The following is a 25,037-nucleotide window of genomic DNA, read 5'->3' as shown; positions in this document are numbered from 1 at the left end:
GCTACCCCCACTTGACCCAACATTCCGGCACTGGAACTACCGCTTAAAACGAAATAACAACGAACATTACTCTTTATTGTGTTTGCATTTTTGCTTATTATTATTCTGCTTTGTTTTTGTTGGTTTGAGTCTTTCTTGTCGCTAAATGTGTGTGTGTTTTACTTGCCAATTTTGACTAATGCATACTCCGTCGTACTGCGCGTTACGATGATGCGATTATAGCGAACGAAATCCGTCTCCTCGTCCTGCTGATTTCACCCTCTATCTCATTAGCTGCAGCTTCAACACATTAATACCAAATGTTTTTCCTCTGCTTCGGTCACTCTCTCGCTCTCTCTCTTTCGCTCTCTCTACACCTTATCAAGCGTGTTTCGGAGGAGAAGGAAGGAAGCTACCCCGACGACTACTACAGTATGATTTGTTGTTTTAGCGTTTGCGCCCTTTTTTCCTTAATCGATTGATTGGTTTTGTTTGTTTCCTAGAAAATAAATATCATCACAACTTGTTTTTATCGTGTTTAGTTTCAGTTTCGCTCATTCACTCCCCTCCCGCGATCGCTCGCATCTCGATTCGCCCATAGCAGCTCTCTATTGCGCTCCCACCTGAGCAGGTGAGCAAATCTGCTGGAGGTAAAAGTCAGTGGCTCTTTTTTGTTTGTATCCTACATACCTCCGTCACTGATCGATTTGGCCACTACGATCTAAACTGATCCTTCCGACAGTTTGTTCGACCGTCTTCCGTCTTCTGTTTGCCTAAATTAACAAAGCTGATCTTCATCGAAAGCCAAGCCAGCTCGGTGTACAACACCACTACACTTATCCCGAAAATGACACACATGATATCTCTCCATGCTCCATGATCGCTTCTTTTGTTAATAATTTTGCATTTTCACTCGGCTTTCTCCCCTCACATGACTGACACACACTGACTGACTAATATCTTCAAAAAACTAAACAACTAAGGCTACGTACGTTACGATAAGAAAGATTTAAGCTAAAATATACGATCAGCGAGAAAAGTCGTCTAGAGGGGTTTGCCTTTATAAAAAAAAGTAATAAAATTGAAACTTAAAATCTTCACAGCACCGCCGGCCACAAGGAACAGTTCTTCTTTCTTTTTTTCTTAAACGGAGCTTTGTGGCGCCATCGTGAGTAGGACACACCCATCCACACGCACACACACACATAATACACCGATCGGGAGATACTTGTTTTGGTCACACGAATGATCAGTGCTTCCGGTTTCCGTTTAAAAGCTGCTGTCGGAATGATCCAGCTGCTGTACCTCATCCAGCGGCTGCTGCTGTTCCACAGAGAGCCGCTGCTGATGGTGGCTAGGTGATAAGGACGGGTTTAACTTTGACAGATTATTTCCACTGCTGCCGCTGCCGCTGCTGCTGCTGCTGCTACCGCTTTCGACTATTGTCGTTTCCATACAGCTTTTGTTTCGATGCCTAACAGTGCTCGAGGTGGAAGCCGTCGCAGACGTGGACGGTTGGTGATTTAGCTCGGATTTGTTCTTCTCCAGGTATCTGTAAATGTGGAGGAGAAAAAAGGAACCGATCGTTAGTTATGACTCTCCCCTGTCACCATCTTCCATTCAACATACCTTCTTCGAGCCATCGCTAGCAGTTGCTCCTTGCGGCGCTGCAGAATCTTTTCCCGCTCCTCAGGGCTTTTGGAGAACCGATCCCCAAGCGGGACGGAGGTTGCCGATGAAATCTCCTCGACCGTATCGTCCCGCAATAATGCATCGTAATTGCCAAAGATGTTAGTGCCACGTTCCACCTCGTACCCGGCCGGCGAGGACAGTGACGACAGGGACGACGCAGACAGCGAATTCGTAAGCGATCGTGTCGAAAGCTCTCCCGACAGCTCATCATCATCATCGCCATTGTCCCCGTCCATCGATCCGCTCATGGCCATCGAGGCAACACTTGCCGCTCCCAGCGTCTCCTCGTCCTCGTCCTCGGGACTGTTCGCGGGGACCTGCAGCCGTCCCTCGAGTATGTTATCGATCGTCACCTCGATCGAGCGCGAAATCTGCAGATCACCGATCAGCACGGAAAGGGGATAGCGGGGAAACATCTCCTGCACGTGGCGGGCCATGTTGCGCACCTGCGACGTATGGTTACCCACAGCGGCCGCCGTAATTGGAAGCGTTTCCGACGGACGCAGCATGCTGTTGATGTGCGTCACTTCGACGGAAAAGTTCGGCAGCCAGGACACGTACCGCGAGCCGTTGAAGTGGAAGAAGTGATTGTTGGCCGTACGGCCACCACCGCCCCCAACCGCACCGTCCTGATCGTCGATGCGGATGTCATCCGGCAGCAGCGGACTGCCCCGTGGACCACCGTTCTGATGCACGCTCAGCCCGAGACGGCAGGTAGGGCAGGAAGTGTCCTGTTCCAGCCAGGACTGTAGACACGAGCTAAAATGTACCGAGCAAAGACGATAGTGTTAAATCATTGCTTTTTGCGCTTGCTATAAAACCAACAATCACACTTACTTGTGGAATAAGTGGGCGCACGGTAGCTTTCGAGCCGTTTCCATCTTCTCCCAGCAGATGGCACAGTTGTCCGAGTTTTGCTTCAGATCATCGCTCGAGGCCAGCGGGTAGCTCTTCTCCATGTGATTCAGCACCCACAGGTAGTTGCGGTGCTTCTTGATCTTGCGCTGGATCTCGTTCAGCAGGTAGCGCAACTGCATTAATATCACCAAGCTCGCCATCGACAGGAAGATGTTGCTCCAGAGCATCATGTGGATGTAGTGCACGAGCTCCACCATCAGGGCGGCCACCTCGAACGTTAGCTCAATGTAGTACGCGACCGGGCCACGCTTATCCCAGGAGATTGCTGGAAAGGATGAGAAAGCTGCTGCTGTTAGTTTACTTCTGCGTCGAGAATTCTTTTTTTCACAAAACCTCGCGTTACTTACACTCATTCGCGATTCCGCCCTGGCGCATATCGTGCAGGAACATGCCGTAGCGTATTAGCACGTGCAGCGTGCGTATGCTCAGCAGGATACACTGCCGAAGGAGACAAAGAGAGATTGTATTTTATTAGTATATTGTTCTGAAATCTATGAGTATGTTACAAAAAACAATTGTATTCCTCCAAAACGCATTAGCAAGTCCGTCTGACATTGAAAGTGAACGAAACGTAAACAAAACAATCGATCGCTCACACATGACGACATTTATGACACAATTAAACGATTGTATCTTTTACGCGTGACGCATAGAGCAGTAGGCGCTGAGCGGGGTTCGTCATACGCCGGCCCGAAAAGCCGATAGCGCAATACCGATACGCAATTGCTACGCCACAGTCATTTAGTGTCATACGATTATCGACTAGCACTGGCGTTGTTCATCAACCACAGCAGCAACAGCAACAGTTTGTATCGCATTGTTTCTTGCGTTTTGGTGGCAAGACAACCCCCTTTGCCGCGTGCACACATGGTGACGCCGATATCATCGCCGACTAATATTGAAAGCACGCACACAAAAACGTGGCCGCGTGCAGAGTGAGTCGCGACAACAGGAGCAGTTTGGGGCCGGTTTGGGGTGTTGGGTCGCGCGAGAGTAATTTTCGTCGGTGTGCGCTTTGGTGCGGTTTTGCGCGGCGACACGGCGCACGCGGCATCGTACACTACACAGGGAGACACGTGAGTGCAAAAAAGCGTGGAAACGGCGTTCGATCCGGTCGACGGGAAGGGTTGCAGTAGCAAGCACAGCCCTTTCCGTGGGAGAGCTTAACATTACAAAAACATCGGAGCGAGTTAGCACTCGATGACCGTTAAAAGGCTTCATCGATCATTTGCGCCGAAAGTGGCGTTTTAGCAGCGATCATAAAACAAAATCAATCGATCGGAACGACGACTAGAGCAAAAGGGGATGCGTTTTTTTGAAAGTGAAATAATCAAAACTAATTTCAGCAAATGTACCACCCGAGCCATTGAGGTATTGTCACGCTTCAAAGGGTTTTGCAATTATTTTAAAGTAGCCAGCAGCCCACGTACAGGTAGTTGGCTCATCCGTTTCTTCTAGCTCTATATGAACGTCCTGACCAGCACCATCATTCTAAGGTTACGCACCATTCCCTTCTATTTTTGGTACAAAATCACACATAGAGTCACGCTATCAGTAAGTATAGAAAAATTGCAGTAACGAAAATTGCCTTTAAACGCGATCCTTTCAGTGAATCACTTGATCGTATCCAAAATGCAATCGTCCTTAAACACAATTGACTCATCAACCTTACAATCTAATGCGTATGTGCATGTATTAACCACCTGTGTGTGTGTTTCCTTCTCCCTTCCAGCACGCAATGCAGTTTTCGTTATCATTTTCGTAACAAAAAAAAAACCCTTTATAGCGCACTGTTAAGCTAAACCAGCCAAACGCACATAAGCCACACTGTTTGTTCTGTCTGGCCAAGAACTGCTTGCGATTGTGTTCTAACCTTTAGGCCACGTTCTAATTACATACTGAAGCACCTCCGCCAATGCATTAGGTGTGATGGCATTATATCCATACACTTCTCCCCCCTTTGCCTTGTCTCCCCCTGCTCCGTCGCACACACACAAACAGTGCCCTCCCCCCCCTCAACGAAGGCAGACAACTGGAGAACTTGAGCTATTTTTAGATCACGGCGCAATGGCAACGGCAATCAATCCATACAAATCGTCTACACCGACCGACGATCGTGGAGAGAAGGCGATCATGTGTGTAATGGTGTGCGGGGTGGCAGTGGTGGTGCCCTCGAAAAGACCCTGCCGTTTTGGAGCGAGGCGGCGCACTCTTCCACCAACTCTACTAGTACGTGATTCATGCGACATCCACCGGTGTTAGCCGTGGTGTGGCACAGCAGTAGAGGGAGGCAAACGATGATCAACAACGCGCACACGCGCAATCGGAATAAATTGAACAATTTGATTCGTGGATAATCGCGAATCGAAATGCGACAACTGCGGGACCCTAAGTGAACGGGTACGAACAACAACGTACGAAGCTGACCTATGGCATGGCCGGTACACACAAGCATTCAACCACAACTCTGTCGCTTGCGGTACAGTGTGTTTGACGAATTCATTTGCTTCCCTTTTCGCTGCACAAGGGGCGACACCACCACGCCGGGCCTCCAACAAGAAGGTCGCTTCAATGTTTCGAACAATTCCATCAAGTGTTCCTCACCGTCTTCGACTTTTGGCTCTCGCGGGGGGGTGTCACGCCGAAAAGGGCCTTCAATTAGCGCACTGTGCGCGATAGCGACAAATACACACAACACCACCCCGCCGTACACCATACGCGCTCTTTCAAGGCCACCCGAGAAGCTCATTGGTATGTGTCCTTCCCTTTTTTCGCCGTTGTCTGTCACCGTTTCTCACCAGCTCGACTGTACTGACAAACCCGTCACGAAATAAAATAATACGCCCTCCACAATTCTCTGCACTCCCATGAGAGCCCGGCCGGTCAGGCGAATGCGAAAATGAAAGCAATTCTTGAATGCATAATTTCTGCACAAATTGTACGATCATATTGCATTGTCACAGTGTCGGACGACGGACGGACGCAGATGGTCAGACGGCTTCATTGACGATGCAAAAGGTGCAGAAAGCCGCTTCCATATCGTGCCCGGCTCGTCTCGTGGGAATCCGTGTGGCAGGTGTCGGGGGCTAAAAAGATGTATATAAAATTACAAATAAATCACCAAACATGTTACACAAAAGTCTGTAGCCTCAAACAGTCTCCAAATAGATCTGCCACGCCTTTGTGATTCTAATCTTATCACTTGATCTACAAACCCAAGGTAGAAGTGGGTTTAGTGCCGTGTCAGCAAAGTCCAACACAAGAAAGGAGAACGTGATCGAACGCTGCAGCACGCTCGATGATCCCCCAGCAGCACTTCCAATGGGGTCATGACACAAACGGCGCCGCCAAGCCAAACCTTGCGACAAGAGGTGAATGCATAATGCCTACATCATATTCACGACGGTGTTTGAACGAGTGTCTGGAGCTATTGTCTGGCAGTTGGGGCGCGTCTTGTCTCGTCGGAAGGTTCCGCAGCTTCCCCTGTTTTTTTTTAGTTGTTGCTTCATATGTCCCGATGTCATAAAACTTCCGCATACGAGCAGCACACAACAGATCACCCTGACCGACAACAGTCACTCTCTGCTGCATTGTTTGCCTAGCTTTAAAAGCTCCAGTAACCCACTAACCTATCTCGCGTGTGTGCGCGTGTGTGTGTCTTTCTGTCCTCCGATGACCCGTACCACCACCTCGTCACGGGTCGGTGGGGGGGAGGGACATGTCTGTCAAGGGAAAAGGGCGCTACCACTTCCAATTCAAGGCGGCTCGCGAGGGACGCCTTGTAATTAAGCGCGGCAACGACATATCAACTCACCTCAGCCGCCATGAAGGCGAACGTATTGAAGCCACCGAAGAATACGCCGACACCGATCGAGATCCCCACCATCAGCCCGGACAGGGCGAGGATGGCAACGAGCAGCGAGATCAGCCGGAAGTGGGACCATCCTGGAGTGGTTGGCGAGAAGGAGAGCTGGAACAAACGAACAAAGAGAAAGAAAGAATTTAATAACTTGCTTATTTAGAGGGGGGAGCATAAAGGCCAACGATCTTGACGCGCGATCATGGTTGGTTGGTTCAGTTGGCTTTCCAGAACCGTAGTTACTAACTAGATCTGAGGTAACTTCAGCTTCAACAGCTTCAACCAAGAACAAGTTCAACGGTCGGCTTCATGTTCAAGTGCATTGCACAAGGCCAACGACTCCCGGAGGCAGCAAGAAGCACCAGCCACCACGCACGCACTACCGCACGAACGAACGAAGATTACCCAAGAAATTCTAGCCCCAGCGGAATCGAAAGGCCAACCAATCATGGAACGCGACAGGGCATGACCATCTCGTAGTTCAAGCTTTTCATCACGCACACGGTGGTTCTGGGTGACTGGATTACTGATACCGGTCCCTAGCCAATGTCTAGCATATTACACAGCCAATAATGTACCCTTTCCTTCTACAGAGCGAGCAACGCCATTCTAGCGTCACGTTGTACAAAAAAGGCTACGATTTCCCTTCCGACGGCTGTTTCACTTGATGCTTCAACTAAAGCGCTACCGGTTATTGCATTGCGAAACCGGTATAGATTGTCTACGTCAATGCAGGCTTATAAGGTTGATTCGAACTGCACGCTAACGAACGCACGAAGGAGCTGGAGACATGCAGTGAGTAAATTGCAATTAATGCTCCAATTGGAGAAGGGATTCAAATATCATCCACCGGAGTTAACCTTTCCCGTGCATCGAATTGTGTCCTTCTTTGTGGCTAATTAAATTCCCTCATTTACTTCCGTTTTATGTAATAAGTTTCATACTTTACAGATCCTTTAGCTTTCTTCTATCTCCTCTGATTCCAAACGCTAAGGCAAATCTCCCCCAGCTCACTGCTCTAACTCAGTGACAGTGATCAATTGATCGCAACACCCCGTAACTACGGCGTGATGCAAAATTAGCTGCATCATAGCCCGGCACGACTAAAGTGGCACTCCGCATCGTCGCATGAGGGAGAGGCGCGTATGACGGAGATGATGATGATAACTCAACGTCGATGCAGGCGAAGGCGCTCTAGAACGCGCGCTAACCTTGCTCCAAGGCTAATGGACGGTGGAGAGCGTGGTCGGGCACGCAAACCACGGCTAAACGGTGAAGATACACATCAGCCGTGTACCCCAGTGCCGCAACCACCGCCGTGACAAGTGTATTGGTTCTAATCGATAAATCGCCGCTCAACGCAACAACGACCCCCTCCTCCTTGCTCAATATGTAAGTCCACCTTCGCCAGGGGAAGAGCTGTCACTGGCACTGACCGTTCCCTCTAGCCACCAGCAACTCCCCATAATGTCAACGACGACGATGATATTGAGCTTGTTATGTCATACAACACAGAACCTTTCCTATCATCGTTGATCGATTCTCGCGAGGCGAAGGTTCTTGGCCAATCCATGGGGATTGGGCGGTGGATGGTGGACGTCGTCGTTACAATATATGCACGACAAGAAATAAACCAACCCAGCGAGGTAGCCTGTTGGCTACCTGTTGCCAACGAACCACACACTGCCATACACCGGTTTCGGAGGAAATTACGTGCCCTGGTAAAAGGGCCCCAGCCGTATGTCTCCCCCTACAAACTTGACAAACTTTGATGTCCTTCGCTTCGCACCATCGAAAGCATCGATATATTTAGAATGTAATTCACTTCGCCAATGGCAGAGCCATTCGACCAACTGGAAACGTTTAAGCTTGAAAAACAAGTACCGAGACGCACTGCCGTAGCCGTAATTGATACCAGTTCTTCCAAAAATGGGCTACAGGAAAACGACGCCTTTCAAACTGTAGCGAGCACACACACACAGACTACATTCACCGCCGCCGAATGCAGTGAAGGTTCTGGAACAATCGAGCCACCACCACCACGCACTTTACATTTTTAGCAACAAGTAAACAACACACGCAAACCATCAATCAAATAAATAGGAAAGAGATTCATTAAATTCAATTAGACGAAAATAGCTCCCATGCGACACACGGTTCCTCAGCGGTGGCTTAACATTTCCCTTCGGAAAAGTTCTTGCATCAGAGCGGTACGTACGTCACAACACCTTGTCCAAGGGGGAAGTGGGGAGATGCAAGAAGCCATTTGTTACGGTATGTTATCGGTGTGTTATTTTTACCACACCGAGTTCCGCACTCCAGACACTCTCCTCAATTCCTACATACCTTCGAGCAATTCCTCACCAAATCCAGCGATTAACTTTACATGGCTGCGTCTAATTTGCTTCCCTCCATACGCACGTACACCTAACCCCTTTATTAGACCGAGATGCAACACTGCAATCCCCCTTCTCCTCCTCCAGGGCATGCGCGCCGCCATTGTGACAGGGGTAAAGTAGTAGGTGTCACGAGGTTGAGAGTACTCAACGAAATGAATGAACGCAATTGGGTACTAGGCATTGTATGCTAATGTTGCAAGACGTTCAGGGGCCACCCAGTTTCACACGATCGACGTCGGACGGACGTCATCAGTCGCTTTGCTGTCGATGGCTGAAGTGTGTGAACGGTTAAGATTCTACTGCCTACTTCATGCACACAGCACAGAGCACATTCTTGGCATATGTCAACTCTTTGTAGCTAACCTGTGTAGGGTATACACTTCAAGAAATCATTGTTTGGCTTTCCAAATTGCAACGGAAAGCCATTGCTTTACGATCATAATATTTGCATCAGCCTGCAGCAGGACATCAGTGACCCCATCAGTCTCGCTTAATTCAAGTATCTGAAGAAAGTGAAAGTGAGCCTTCCATATAATTTTTTGCATGCAAACGTGCTGTAGGAGTAAGGAAAAAAGCGATCAATGCATGCGTGAATTACACACACAAAAAACCCCGGTACTGTGTCTTCGATGAAGTAAAAAAAAACCCGTAAGCACTTATTTAGCGACAACATAAACAAAAACACACACGAGATCCTGCGTGTACAGCCGGCCCAATCATCATCAAGCACCACACACTGTCCCCAATCAAGGTGATCGTTCAGCAGACGAGAGTGAAGTAAAGAAGAAGGAAAAAACTCCTCGATTACTTAACACTAATAATGTGCACTCTCCGTACGCGAAAGTACACCCCCCTTTGGAGCCTTCCAGAAACACGCTGACGCCACAAGTACACTCTTGGTCAATTCAAGCGCTCGATCACTTTGGGCGCACTTTGCGCACTTTCTTCTGGACGTGTTGGTGCGTGTTGGTGGTGGTTGTTGCTGATCCCGGGTCCTGCTCGCTGCGGGGACGCACACTCTTTCGTTGTGGTGTGCGCATGATTACGTCTCAACTATCTGGCGGCTCTGGTGCTCTGCTTGATAGGTAAAGTGAGCGTTATTTAACGTGCGCAGCAATTGAAGTACCAACCCCTGGTACCACCCTTCCCGACCCTATTGCGGACACATTTGGTCACTTTCTAATCGTTCAGCTTCTCGCAAACGGATCCCAGCAACTTCGTCCGCACGCGTAATGAGACTAACGACAGTAACAACAAAAAATACACCTCCCGATCAACGATCTCATCTCTAAGCAAAAACGGTTCAGCGCAGGAGAAACTTTCGCTTATTCCACTTAATTTTGTGCGCTGAATACCTTTTTTTGTGCCGAATAAACTAGTTCCCCGGGGCCATTAATCGCAGTAGGAAGTGGTGTTCGCTTGTGGAAGATAAAACCAATGCTGCATCGTGTCTAAAGCAAAAACACAAAACAGCCAAATGGTCGAAGAAAAAACACACACCCAGACCCGATAGAGACAAACAAGCAACACCAAACATTCGTCCCTTTTAGGTAAATATTTAGGAAGTAATTCTTATCGCCCGCCCCAAAACGAACCGACCAACCAAGTCGTCACGTAAAGCACCGCGCCGTTGCCGTTGCCGCGCGTTGCGTCGTCGTGAAGCAGGGTGGCGGTGATTAATGTGTACGTGCGCAAAGGTTCGACGCGTCATTCGATATTGCTATTTGCGACCATCCTTTTCATTAACCCCTATCGCAACCCCGCCGTTGGAGAATGATACTTACATACTCGAACCGATCTTTGCTGAGCTGTGACAGCAGGTGTAGGAATCCGAGTGCCGAGAACCACGACACCCACAGTATGACCTGAAATGGAACGGCGAAGGGGGGTTGGAAAGAAGAGAGTAGGAATTAGTTGGACGTACAAAGGTAATGGGAAACATCAAGCGATCATCATCATCATCATCAACAGGCACACTTCTGCCCGGGAGGAGTTCATATGTCAGGGACGCCGTAAGGGCTGATCGTAAGTACTTACCTCGTACAAATACTGCACATTCACGACGCCAAAGACGAAGATAAACTTGTAGAAGATAAAGTTCCAAAACTTGTCCTTCATGTGCTGTAATGAGCAAAGCAACAAAAAAAAAAAGAACGAAACAAATATTGATTACAAACACATGATTCATTCAGGGAGAATTTTCTAGAGATCCATCCGCTTTTGCCCGTCCTTTGTTGCGTCAACAATGCCACAGATGTTAAAAAAGAAAACAAACTTTCCTTTGCGAAACGAAACGAAACAGACACACACAGACGGGGCAGCTTCAAAACAAACGATGAAAAATGTCACCCAATCATATTTGCGGCGATATCACAACGCGGCGACAGAATAGCCAAACGGGTTAGGAGAGCTCAACATTTTGAGCGTCAGTGTGTTTGGTGTATAGCAAAAAAAGAAGAACAAATAAACTACAAAGCTACCCAGCAACGACGTCAGCCATGCAGCAGCAGAGCACTCGGAGCAGCGATCGCAAATTAAGACAACGACGTTAAATATTAATCGCTTCGCAAAGTCTCATGATAAGAAGACAACACAAATGCTTCGAAATGTCGGAGGCTGCACTGGAGGCTCAGCCAGATCAATTGATCAGTTTATCTTTCACAACCTTTTGGCTGCCTTTTTGAGCGATGCCATTTGTCTATTCTTGATCCACATAAATCTCCAACGAAGCACGAAACCTCGCGGATGACGTAATCATTTCCAAAAAAAGCCAAACTTCATCCTGTTTTATATATATCTATCGTCTGTACACACACAGTAAGACAACCGGTTTTGCCATCCGCTTGGCTCTCGATCGGATTAAAAAAAGGCGGTGGGAAACTCTCATTTCCGTTCAATGCTTACTTGGCCGGGCTAGTCCTGTTCTCAATGAAGACATTTTGATGTTAGTTGGAACAACGCTACACTTCCTAAACAACCCCGACATCGATAGGAGTCAAAGGTTGCGCCTCGGGCTTTGACTTAGCGAAAGCGATCGCTTTCAATTTACGCCAGCGGGCACGCGCGATCGCAACCAGTCTGACACGATCGCCAAGGTCAATTTCAAAGAATGTTCACCTTTGCCGCTAAGAATCTAAGTAGAAAACACCTCCTTACACACCCTCCTCTTGTTTCGTTTAAATCCAAGAGGAGAGGGTAGACAATCTTAAACTCACCTCCACTCCCCACACCCCAGGATCGATTGCATTATCCTTCACCGGTTGTGACCGACGGGGCGAGTCAGAAAATACACCACACAAAAAATAACAGTTAATCTAGGCTAATGGTAGGTCTTGAGCCACCGCATCCGCTCCGAGCGGACATACCGGTGAGCTGCCCAGAGTTGCCCACGTTTGACACCGCACCAGACACACAGACAAGCCACGCCGTTTCTCGCTGCACTCCCCAATCATAATTCGCATAATTATGCTGCCGCTGCTGCGGCGTTACCGAACCGATCGAAGGTCGCGGCGTCGCCGTCCATAAGCAAACACATCCTTCCCTCCCCTCGACGATCGACACGCGATAGTGCCCTTTTCCTTACCTGCTGTTCGGATATCCGCAGCTCACCGAAGACGAACTTCTGTATCGATTTGCCGAGCAGTATCAGGCAGCAGTACGCGGTGTTGATTAACGTCTGCAGAGAGCGAGCGCGATCCGGTTCCAGTCCAGTTCCATCGATCGAACGTGCGGTGACGACGGTGATCCGGTAGGGCGTGAAAGAGAAACACGAGAAAAAGAGAGGGTATTAGAACAACAATTATCTATCAAAGTTGATCAGCAACCACGCGGTAACGCTCGCCACCAAGCGTTGCTCTTCTAGCGAGAAAAGTCAGAGTTGTCGTGTGAAGTAGTCAAAGGCTTGTCTCGATCGTTGTTCGTGGCGTCAACGGCGAAAGTGAAAGTCGTTGCGAAAGTTTCAAATTTATCCCAAAAAAAACAACTATAAATATATTGTGTGGAAGGCTATAACTTGCTAATTTCCTACCCTTTATCCCGCGCTTTCCACAATTTAACACGGCCTTTCACCAGGAAGCGGGGAGGGTGATAACTGCAGGTAACTGCAAAAAATCGCGAAATAAAACACCTAAATATTCACACAACTGCTCTTCTGTTCCTAATGCCATATACATATATCTAACCGTGCTAGATGGTAGGAGGGAAAACGCCGCAAAGAACAAAAACCAACCTCAGCTTTGGAATCGATGACAACACCGGTCATCATCTGGTCGTACCTTACACCCGAAAGCGGATCATCACGTAACATATTCCGAACGGAAACGAATCCAGTCCTGCCGAGCGGTGCTTTGCGTAGTATGTATATATGGATGCATAATTTTACGCGGTTGCGTAAGTCCCATCCGTTCCGACCGGCGGGAATCGGCAGGCCGATGAACCTTCCCGATGTGCGCCTAACCAGTTGGCTGGCTGCTTCTTGCGGGATCATCTTGTGCATCCCATGCCACGAACGATGAACGATCTCTAACGGATCTATCGAGGCGGAAAGTAGCATCTTAAGTAGTTTGTTTTACCGGCTCTTGCTTCCAAAATGCTGATAAGAACCGTAACATTAAGCCCAACTGTTAAAACATTAATCAATTCTATTGCATACGTTGAATAATTCATATGTTTCGTGTAGCAATGGTAGTGGATATTCGTACTTTATCTATCGCTATAACAATATAATGGCTTTAGAACGCGTTGAGCCTCTCCTCCATACTTGCGTTAAAATTCCAGAATCATTGTGGCACCTCGCTGTGCTGAATTGGAAACAAGGCCAATGGCACTGGCCGCCGGTGTATTGTGAACATGCGAACGCACGCCCGAAACCTCGATACGCTCTTATGCACCCACCAACCCGTTCCGTCCGTCAGTCAGGCAGCTTACCTGACCGGAGAATAGCTTAATGACAGGAATGGTACACAACACAACGGTTGGAAGCTCCACCTTCGCCAGTGGCTAGGCAATAATTCAAATTCAGACACGCTCAAACGATAAATAAGCTCCAAATTCCTGTGGCTTCCACAGCCAACCAACTCTCCACCGTGCTGGGGTGTCAAGGCTGCGGCTGCCTGGCATATGATGTTTTAGATGATGAAATCTGACCGCAACCTATAAAGAACAACCTATTGTTTGCGAGCTGGAGGCGAACCAGCGAGCGCACCTACTCTTTGCGGCGAAGGAATAATCATAAAACCCCTGTGATCGAGTAGCACCAGGCGGCAAGTCATACTTGTGTTGAGTAGTGAAGTGGATACAGATCACTTTTATCGAGTCATTAATCTACAGGGGGGTAAAAACCCACCAATATCCCGGAAAACGTTCCTTTCACATTGCCTCGTTCTATGCTAATGATCTCATATAAGACAGGTAAGTCCAAGATCCCAACTATTCCTCCCTACGATCGAGCTAGTACCTCCGGCTAACAGTTTCGATCACCATCACAGTGGATGAAATAAACGATCACCATGCATAAAACATGCGAAACCTGCGGCAAAACGTCTCCTTCCAATACATAAAATGTCATGACAAAACGCTTGCTGCTAACGCGCTAGGAGATTGTCGCCGGCTCAAGCCCCACACACTGTTGGCCTTGAGATCATCTGCGTTTTGGAGGCACATCCCAGCGCAGATCTACCGGTTGAACTTGACAGTGAAATGCTACTTTACCTCCAACAGATACCACTGACCAAGGCAGCTGGCAGGTGGGACGACTCAACACCCTCTATCGGTATCGCTCGCAAGCCCCTTGTGACGTTATTCGGTAGCGTGACAGGAAGTTTGGCTGATCCAATTAGAAGGCCCAAGTACCCGTAACGTTCACGCTGGTACACCTCGAAAGCCCAATTGAATCCAGCGGTAAGTAGCAAACACTTCACCGGTTCCCTCAAGCATAGTGCTTTGGCTAGCTATTCTTCTTCCAATACTTCACTCACTTAACGATTCACGATATGTTTTAAAGCTCCAATCAGCTGAACCCACCGGCGTCCGGCTAGATCATTTTCTGCTGCCCGTCGTCTCGGCTCGAGTGAGAGGAATAAGTTAAAACACCAGCAAATCGTCAAGCGGGTGTCCTCTTCGGCTACGAAGAGCCAGCCCCCTCGTTTCTCGCCAAGGTCACCAAACTACTTCACTTTTTGCTGGCACTTTGCGTCTTTCTTTCCTTTTTCTTCTGTCCAATCGTCCCCAGTTCGGCTAAAAAAACAACAACCGACACACCAAATAACAAACTCGTTTGTCCATGGATTGCGGAAATCGGATTCCGTTCAGGCGGTCCTCTCCTCTTGGCTTGTGTGCGTGTGTGTGTGCCAAAGCTAAACACACCCGGCTTCCCCAATAACGAGCCGAAGAGCCGTGGTCGTGTGCCGGCCGACGTACGTGGGTATTGTGTCATCGTAGAACGAAGGCATTCTTGCAGCAGTCAGCCATTCGAATGCTATGTCAACTAAATGCTCTACAAATAAGCGCAACGTTAAGCAAATAGAGCGGGAGACTGGGGCCCGCACGGTGCTCACTTACCCAAATGCAAAATGGTTCCGTCGCCATAAACGATGCCGTATCCTTCAGGTACGCTCCGAGCGATCGCGTATCGTTGCCCACCACCAGCCACCGCTCATCCCCTTCCTCCACTTCCCGGGAGTCGTCCTCGTCTGGTGCATCGCTGCCGCCACCTTGCAGCATTTGGCGCAGGTCGGACAGATCGGCGGCCGCTAATATTTTCTCCTCGAGCGTGTCGATCTCCTTCACCGACAGCAAGGAGGCGGCACTGGCGCCTCCTACCTCTCCCAGCTTACCCCCGGCACCCTCTACCGCACCGTCAATCACACCGGCCGGTCCTGTGGCGGAGCTGGCGGCGCTCGGGGCTGTGTTTGCTGCTGTGGACGCCGTTCCGCCCGCTGTGGGTACCGTTCCGCCCGTCGTGCTGCTGGTGATGTTTGTGTGTTGCCTCCAGTTTGGATCACTGGTCATGGCCAGTGCGTAGTAGAGGCAGGCGGACATCAGCAGTACCGTGACGCTGGTGTAAACCCGCACCGAGGGCAACGGTACGGATCCGTTCAGTGCAACCGGCATGGTGGTGTGTTTGAGATCAGGGTTTTGATTCCTAGCACTGGATGCTGTCGCAGGATCAGTTTGTTCTGGACGTAACGGTCGGTTGCTATCTTTCTCTTTCTCTTTTCAGTCCATTTATGTAGATTCTTCTGCAGCGATCGCTTTCAAAAACTGCTTGCTCTTCCACGTTGCTTGTTCAGTGCTAAAATAAAACAAAAGTTAAAAGCAAACTCATTAGTAAAACGTCAATACTACGCAGCTTCGCTGCAAAGGATAAATAATTAAGAAAAATGTGTCCTTCATTCCGCAATACTGTCGCGCGCCGCTTTCCGCGAGTGATTTGATGCGATTGACAGGTGGCGCCTCCCGAGAGGGATAGTGGACATTGATTTATTGGAAACCAATAGGGGACACTACAATCCCGGGAGGAGCTGGTACGGACGGACGAGGATGCGATTGACAATCGCATTGATAAATCGTCGCTCCCCCATAACAAGGTCCCATCCGGCGACACAAGGCCAGGCCGCCAGCGCGCGCGCGATCTCCTTTCTGTCTTTCGCTCGTTCGATTATTTTTGGGCTGGCATTTGGACAGAGGTTCATCTGGCCGACCCCCCCCCCCCCGCGGGCAAACCAGTTTGGGATATTCCGCTCAAAAAACCTCGATAAGAAGGTTTGTTTTAATAATTTATCAAAATGTCACACGCACACACTTCTTTTCGTCCAACTTACTATAAAGGACAAGAATTTTGGCCACTCTCCCTGCCGAAATGGTGCTGCTGAACAGTGAGCATGATTTATGCATATTGATTATTTCGAAGCGAGAATCATTTTTCGCCTGTTTTGAGGTCAAACTTTTTTGTTTCTCCCCTCTCCGACGCTCTAAAACAGCAAAGAAAAGGGTATTTTTCCCGCAAAATAATATGTCCCTGGATGGTCGGCGTGACGATGGCGAGCAGCAGTTTCGCGACCGTTCCAGTGCAATAAAGTCCGAAGACGACGACGACGATTGAAGGTTAGCAGCGATTAGACGCCTAAAAGCGTAAAAAGCTTAAGATGTAGAAAAAAAAGAAACATTTCCAGTATTTTAAAACAAAATGTTTAACACCTCGACCTTCTCATCCACCCACACGAACGCAAAAGTGGAGCTCCTTCAACTGATTCCAAAATCGGGGCCACTGTCGTTCAATTTCGATGTGCCCCCGTAGATAAGCCTTATCGATCCTGATCCATCGCACTAATGATCTGGCTTTGGCAACACGTCCTAACCGATTGTTAAGTGCCCCTGTTTAGAGCGCCGTTAGTCGGCAGAGGGTTTTGATTAATCTTTTCCTTTTTTGAGCGCTTAGCAATGCCGGCCTTAGCAGCATAACGGGAGATAAGTTTGTTTGCTTACCAAGCAGTGACAATTGGCCGTCAACAAACCCTAGCCTAAGGCTAAACTAATGCCATCGGGGTAAGTGGACCAACAAAGGGTCTTATGACAAGATCTACCTCAAGTGGGGGAGTAATTTCAGAAGAAACAATTATCATCCTGTCCCTGCAATCCAGTTGTGGATTAATTTACTTGCTTCCACCGCTCCACCAAGCACCAACAGCACGATAAGCCTGGCCCCTGCTCAGCCGAAATGTCAAACAAATCCCCCATCTCCAGAGCAAGCAGCTAGCTACATAAATACCGGAAGATTAGGATGCTTTTAAATACGTAATTCTTGAAAAACAAACGCACCCCAACGCCCCCAAACTGCTCCTACTATCAGAACAACTGAACAACAACAATCACGGGACGGATTCTTCTTCACTGCTGTTTTTGTGCTGGATCCATCGATTACAGAGTAAATATTTTCCAACCGCACACTCAAACAAACATAGTATTATTCCCCTATCTATCTGCCTGTAGTGCTTGCTGCCCGCGGACCACCTCCATCGTGGGGGTGGGTGTGGATGGTTCCTGTTTACACAAGCGCGTCTCCCACACACGAAGGACACACGAGAAGCGCGCGCCCCTGGTCTCTAAACCCATGGGGCGTAGCAGAAGTTTACCCGTTTGGAAGCGTTCCATTAGCTGCGTCGTCGTTACGCCGTGTTGCTTCTTCTATAAACAAATCGTTCTTTTCTGCCCTCCAACGCAAGTGACAAGTGTGTTGTTCTTCCAGGACGACGCGCCAATGCATTACTTGAACAATCGCGAACCATGTGTGGACTTCTGTGGGACCTTCTTACTTCTACACTCGTTTACTACGCCTTTTAAGCTAACAACAGTCTAAGAAATGTGCGCCATTTTTTCGTCTTCATCACTAGCAAAGGTGAATGAAATGGTGTGACCGAAAGCAACCGCTCCCTACACAGGCCTTCCTCGTCTTTCGGCCTACTGTGCGCAACTAAATTTAGCACATCGATGATCGCGGCGAGCTAGTGTGTTGTGTGGTACACCGAGCACAAAATTGCGCATAATTTTGACCCGAGGAGAAAGCAAACAAAGCAGCCGGGATAGAATTGGTGTCCCAGAGATGGTAAAGGGGGGACACACCACCACCACCTGGGAAGCTGCTACAGGAGCAGTCATGCAGCAAAGTAAGCGCGGATTGTTGCAAAACGTTTCATTCAACGAAATAGGTCCAATCAGGTGATGCAGGGTTTCTCAGTTCATCTCAAGCCGGTCGGGGGCTCTCTCTCTTGTCATAAGTTCAAATTACAAACCACTTTCTTCAGACAACCACTGTCGTTTCACGCCCAACGAAGGCGCACATCAAATAGAAGTGAAGGTCAGGTTCAGCAGCGATTCGTAAACTCGAATTCATTAACCCGACAATGCTTGGCATTACAGCGCAGCGCTGTTTGCTACACAAAATCATGACATAATTGTGACCGTGCTGAAAAGGTTCAAATTTTCCGCACGCTCGCACACGCATACCATCATCATTCGAGAAAAGGAAAACAATTGCAGTCAAAACAAAACACAGCCCTGGTCTGGTGGGTTGGAGGAGTTTGATAGAGGAATGCTCTTAGGGCCGACTGAAGTAACTTCTTCCACTACAAAGTTGTCAACTGTGTCAACATGACACAGAGTGACGAAACGATTTCCACAATTACTGTGTCGATAAATAATCATCCCGCAATTAAAGGAGCGCCTGACAAAAGGAGAGCTGACGAATGCGGGTTGCAAAAAAGCGTTGCCAGAAAATTGGCAAATTAAAATCAATTTTCACAACCACGCGCTGAACCACCAGACCAGAGCCAACCCGTGCTTAACCCGTGTAGGCGCCATGTCGGGTAGGATGATCACGTAACCACTCTCGGTAGTCCTCGGACTGACTTTCTTCCGGGACATGGGTGACTTGAACCGGTCCGGCGCGGTTACAGCGCGCTTGAGGAAGAGAGGTTGGGAGCTACGCCGGCAAAAGGGCAGATAATTGCGTAGCCCTTCGTGGCTCCAACCGGTATAGAAACCGGTTTCAGTATCCCTCGCAGCAGCAGCAGCAGCCGTCGAGAGGTTGTGGCTGTCTTGTGTCTTTTTGCATCGATTGAGTTTCAGCGAATTGTGTACAACCCACTCCCCCATGGTGTATGATGTATTCTGACGAGCCACGAAGGCGACACTGGGCGACGATCTTGCTCTCTCCCCTACGGAAGGAAGATATCTGTTGTCACGGACTTTAAAAACCCCCCCATCCCAACCAAGATAAGATAAATACAACCAGGTCAATTAGAAGCTCCACACCACTTGTAACAACTACGCAGACGGCAAACGTTTGGTTACAACGCCAACCAGGGCCCCTCCTCTCAACCTCCACAACAACAAAAAAGTGTAAACAACGCTTCTTATCATCTTCGCTCTCGTTCGCTGATAAGAGCGGATCGTTTGTTGCGCACAAAACCGCAAAGCCATTCACTCGAAAAGAGGAGGGCAGCAGTTCAAGGGGGGTAGGAAGGTCTTTTAAATGCGCTCACCGTCCCGCGATGATATAGCCGTGTTCCGGAAAACATTTTTCCCTCAACTGCTGCTAATAAAAGAAGAGGACGGAAAACTTGCTGCTGCTGCTGCTCCTCACGCTGCACACACCTTCACGGACGTGCTAAAATGTGAAACAGTCACCTGGGGCAAAGTAAAGTGGACATTGTTACAAATATTTGTGACATACTTCCTGGTAAAGGTAGTAAGTGGAAAAGCAAACCCAGACTTTTGTTATTACCGAGGTTGTAGTACGGAGCTGGGTAACGGTGATTCTGATGTCTGATGTCTATGGATCAGGTCTTACGTAAAAGAACGTTGCCATAGCAGTGGAATCTTCCAACATTCTTAAGATGCTCAGCAAGGATCTGATGCTTAATTCGGCGACTTCTGCAGAGCACAGAGCAGAGAGGCGATTTGGATCTTCTTTGTCTTCTTCTTTGGCACAACAACCGTTGTCGGTCAAGTCCTGCAGGTGCCACTAGTGGGCTTGGCTTTCAGTGACTTATTGTTTATCCATAGCAGGATAGTCAGTCCTACGTATGGGGGCACGGTCCATTCGGGGCTTCAACCCATCACGGATCTTGGATCAAATCTTGTAGATACCAGAGGACCGGAGTGTGCAGTACGAAACTCATGGATGATATGGACATCTATAAGTAGAATCTTTGAAGATAACATGGATCATATGTGAATCTTTGAGATATAAGATGATACCAACATGAAAAGATTTTCTTGAAGTGACATCCGTTCTCTGGACACATGTCGGGGCATATTCTGAACATCCGTTTGCAGTATTCCATGAAATACCTAGAACCTACCCCAAACGTCATCCAACGTCACGCAACTCCAACGCTTGCTTCAATTGATGTCAGTCAAGATGCAATTCCAAATCTTCAACCTTTTTTCCTTCCATTCTTTAAAAAATGGTTAAATTCCTTCCATTCTGAGGGTTTCAAAACGATTCAAAAGATCGATATGTCCCAAGAATACAATTTGATATTCCTCTTGAATAATTTGTTACTGCGACATATACTCCAAGAGGGTGAACAACATTAAACACTGCTTCATCATCAATCCACCCATGGTGTACACACCTTATCTAACACATCCCCCCCGGTTCGTCGTCCTAGAAAACTTTAATCAACACACAGCAGATGACCGATAAGGCAATACAGCAAGTGACTTCCCGTTCCCCCGTCCGCACTCTCACTTACCTACTTCAACCGCGCCGCGCCGTTCGATCTTTTTCTCTTCCTTTCACACCCGGTCCCGGACACACTCACACACACACACACACTGCGCTGATGAGACAAACAGCTGCAAACCCCCCGGCAGCCCGTCGTCCGCGGTGGCGTTACTAATCACACCCGGTGTTTTTGCTTCCGCTTTAGCCGCTTCGGCGACGGAATAACCTACTTTTGCTCAAACACATTCACACACACACACAAAACCGATTGAAAATTTTACACACTTTTTCACCGGCTGCCTCTCGCAACGGTAATGCGGTAACTTGAGATGGGAATAAGAAATCAAATAAATAACAGGCTCGTGTCGTTCAGTACCCCGTTCGTACAGATCGCTGATGCTCTATTTTTCTGCTCCTTTCCCTCACTGTTTTGTTCAGTTAGTTTCACCCGGCAGTGGTGCCTTTGTTCGGGCATTCCTTCCTTTTCACCGTGTGTTTGATGACCACACCTGAAATGCACCTTTTCTCCCTTTTAGTAGGCTGTGATCTGTGTGTGCGTGGAAGTGGTGTAGTGTCCCCACCGATTTTTCTTCCTTTCTTCGCAGCACAGGGAACTTTTCCCGTTCTTTTCTTCGATATTTCTCAACCCAAAAACGGCCAACTTTCACTGCACTGCGCACCCAGCAGCAGCAGCAGTAGTGGTGGTGGTGGTTGCTGTTGTTCCCGTTGTCGGTGACACAATGATGCACCCATTTTCATCTGCCGCCGTGAGGAATCGACAACGGCGACGACCAAGACGACATCAACCACCACTACCACCACCGCTTCGCTTCAATAATACACACATACACACACATATGCACGCTACACACCTTCTTACAGGAGAGTGGGGGGGATTGAAGAGAATAGGTTAAGAAGGGAAGGAAAAACGCCACTTTACATTCTTCCCGCTGGCGTAAGGAGATGCACCTTTTCCTCCGTTCCTTATCAAGTGACACTTTTATCATAACCACTTGGATCGGTTTTTTGCATTGTGCAATAGGTGTCATTGTCCACCATCATCCACCCACCCGGGGAGGGAGGGGGGAACAACCCATTCATGCCTTCTACCGCAACATGATAGGTTTTCCTTTTCTTTTTTGGCTTTACTTTTTTTTACAAACACACACACACACAATCGATATCGAAAATACTCGACTCACACACACATACACATAAAGAACCACAATCACCTGGGAGACGAAGCGAGAAAACGGCGAACGGTCGACGAACACACACTTAGGACAGTGGAAAAGGCGATTCGTCCTCGAACAGAAATAGAACACACCGTCGAAGATTGTGTATTTTATACACTACTACCGCGGCACTACTACCAGCCTGCGTCTAGGCTACGTCAGCGTGTGTAAAGTGTCCATATTTCACCACTTCGAGCACACACCGAGTGTGTTTCATCGCCCGAGTTCTATCAGACAAATAGAAAAGAGAGCATCCCCCGTTAATCTGTTCCCCCGCCTACTAATGTGTAACACTCTGTGCCTTCTAAAAAACACGCGCACCAACACAATGCAATCTGCAGCTGTGTGCCTACTGCTGCTGCTGCTGTGGCAAATTTCTTCCCAACAAACAACTACCCCCTGAACCGAACCGAGATGATTGCGTTGCAGCTGCTGCTGCTACTGCTGCTTGCCCGATGGCAAACACAAATAAAGATCATCTGACTCCCCCACACACACACGTACGAACGCACACGAACGCACACACTACTCACTTCCGGCAGAAAAATGCGACGGCTACGAAGTTGTGCAAAATAATATTACACTGTCGCAAGCACTACTGCACTTGTCTTTCTCACTTTCTGTATTTCCTTGGAGCAGATTGCACACGCGTGTACACCCGGCTGCTGCTGCTGCTGCTGTTGTTGCGACCGACGACTACGACGGCGACGAAAGGTATATCTTCGCGTACACTGTTTCGCGAACAAACAATCACAACAATGCGCGAGCGCTGCCCAAAAGAAAAGGTAACGGTATCGAAGGGGGGAGGCGATCACGTGGCCAGGTCGGCTCGAAGCGGTGCACACTGACAGTGGAGCGTTCGTTTGACAGTAATGGGACGGGGACAGCTTTGACAGCAGTCGTTTTGTTGTGTCTGTTTTATATCGCTTTGCGGTGGAGAAGTGAAAATTGCTAAAATAATCATGTAATTTTTATTCCCATACAAAAGACACAATGAGTAAGAGTAAAAAAGGAAAGCATACACAAGATTGTAGGAAACAAGACATTGTTGCTCATCGGATAAATGTTTCATTTGTTGTATGTGCTTGGTATTTGTATGGCATGCATAGACCGCAGCCTAATCTGTCAACAGTAAATGTTTACGCTCACGGATTCAGCACTTTTGCTTCTCTACACAGCGTGGATTGATAAGTTACTTTAGTAAATGGAGGTCAATTTAAAAAGAAATTGAACCATGATTCCAGTGTAGTTCAGTTACTCATTTATTTTTTTTTTATTTCAATTTATTTTTAACCCTACATGTATGGAAAGAGGGCTGCATAAAGTCTGCAAAAGCATGCCAGCACAAGTCAACACGTGATCAGGGCCTCAGATCGCACCTATAAGTATGTACCAAAGGATTTCCAAACAGTTTTTAATGTCATCATATTGCTCAGATAGAACATAAATCATAAACACAAACATTTCACGACACATCTGCTTCGAATACATTTCATTTATCCTTTTACAAACACACACACATATGAATGTTTCATCCACATGCTCCACGCACGCACGCAGAGTAATATTCGTAATCGGATGTACGGAGTCGTTTTTTAGTTGCTGTTGTTGTTTCGTTAATAGTACCATTACATATAATAATAATTGTATAATATTACTCTCATTCTCTCTATATCTGTGTTTCTTCTATCTCGCTAACCAAACAGCTTTCGGGTTTGCATCTATTATACCCTTCCCTTTCGCCATTTGCCATCCCCTTTCGCTTATCTGTAAAGTGTTCCGCTTTAGTTTTACTTTTCTTTCTCGTTTCGAAAATCATCACATGTTTTGCTTGCCATTCCAATTACGCTACGTATCCTATATTCCTTTGTCACATCATTCTTGTTACACCGCTGCCGTTGAAAAGATGACGCGAAAGTCACCCTCTTACTAATTGTGTGTGTATAATATATACGGTTACGAAACTGTACCTTCGTGTAGTAAAACTTTACACGTTGCACCTTCCTTCCTCTTTCTTTCTTTCCTGTCCTGCCTCGTTTGCTAGCTACAACCCGTCCTTCATCTCTTTATCATTGTTGCGTGGGTTCGTTTGCGTTAAAATTTGCAAATCTATGATTGCACTTGGAACATTCAAAAACTCAACAATCCTACCCCAGAGGGTGTGGTGTCGTAACGGGGACGGTCCCCGCATGGACAACACGAACCGCTCGGACCACACCACCGTGAAACCTTCAAATTGTCATTTTCCTTATCATTAGCCTTGACATTCGCTCATTCTCTAGGCACCTTCACTGCACTCTACGGCCCCAAACCTCGTTCACAGTTCCTACTTCCATTTTAGGCTTTTTCGCTACCATCTTGAACACACGCACAAAAAATGTAAAGAAATAGTGAACAATCAGTCAATGAGTTCCGTCTCTTCCTTTTTCCATGTTTCCTTTTGTTTGCTAAATTACTGCTCAACAACACAACACGATCTATTCGAGTATCCTCTATCCACTTCTTCACTGCAAAATTGGGATTAGCTGTCCGCCGCATTCAACGATAAAAGAACGATACTCTCAAACAACAAGAAAAAAGACTATAACTTATAATAAACACAAAAAAACCATTACTATCTAGCTCAACGAAATTGATTAAAACTGAACAAACTGCCACATATCTACACCTTTTGCTAGCTAGCTCCCCGTTTCTCCGTCCGCACTACACAAAGAGGGGGGGGGGGT

General features: G+C 47.8%; 1 protein-coding gene across 6 annotated transcripts; it reads right to left on the bottom strand.

Annotated features, from left to right (window-relative positions):
• Positions 1 to 43: 43 nt before the first annotated feature.
• On the bottom strand, positions 44 to 23,086 carry LOC120908713 (E3 ubiquitin-protein ligase AMFR-like). 6 transcript variants are annotated; one of them, XM_040320002.1, is made up of 11 exons: positions 22,845 to 23,086; positions 21,105 to 21,399; positions 15,406 to 16,138; positions 12,431 to 12,523; positions 10,885 to 10,968; positions 10,632 to 10,712; positions 6,404 to 6,559; positions 2,937 to 3,027; positions 2,509 to 2,872; positions 1,609 to 2,430; positions 44 to 1,531 (listed from the first exon to the last, which is right to left on the bottom strand). In XM_040320002.1, exons 3-11 carry the CDS (start codon positions 15,955 to 15,957, stop codon positions 1,249 to 1,251), a joined length of 2,526 nt encoding a protein of 841 aa, XP_040175936.1. In that variant the 5' UTR covers positions 15,958 to 16,138; positions 21,105 to 21,399; positions 22,845 to 23,086; the 3' UTR covers positions 44 to 1,248. The 6 variants fall into 6 exon arrangements, with proteins under 6 accessions (XP_040175936.1, XP_040175937.1, XP_040175941.1 ...); XM_040320003.1 differs by having other exon boundaries at positions 22,929 to 23,086; XM_040320007.1 differs by having other exon boundaries at positions 2,509 to 2,854; positions 22,845 to 23,084.
• Between the last annotated feature and the right edge of the window lie 1,951 nt (positions 23,087 to 25,037).

Source organism: Anopheles arabiensis, chromosome 2, assembly GCF_016920715.1.
Source record: "Anopheles arabiensis isolate DONGOLA chromosome 2, AaraD3, whole genome shotgun sequence".
Taxonomy (NCBI): Eukaryota; Metazoa; Arthropoda; class Insecta; order Diptera; family Culicidae; genus Anopheles; species Anopheles arabiensis.
This window is presented reverse-complemented; position numbering and strand designations above follow the sequence as displayed.

What these genes read in the sequence shown, in the direction of transcription:
- LOC120908713 (XM_040320002.1), bottom strand. Translation starts at nt 15,957, where the DNA reads ATGCCGGTTGCACTGAACGGATCCGTACCGTTGCCCTCGGTGCGGGTT. An exon ending in TGCGGATATCCGAACAGCAG is followed by an intron (nt 10,969 to 12,430) that starts GTAAGGAAAAGG and finishes TGCTCATTACAG; the next exon opens with CACATGAAGGACAAGTTTTG. An exon ending in TCGCCTTCATGGCGGCTGAG is followed by an intron (nt 3,028 to 6,403) that starts GTGAGTTGATAT and finishes CTCCTTCGGCAG; the next exon opens with TGTATCCTGCTGAGCATACG.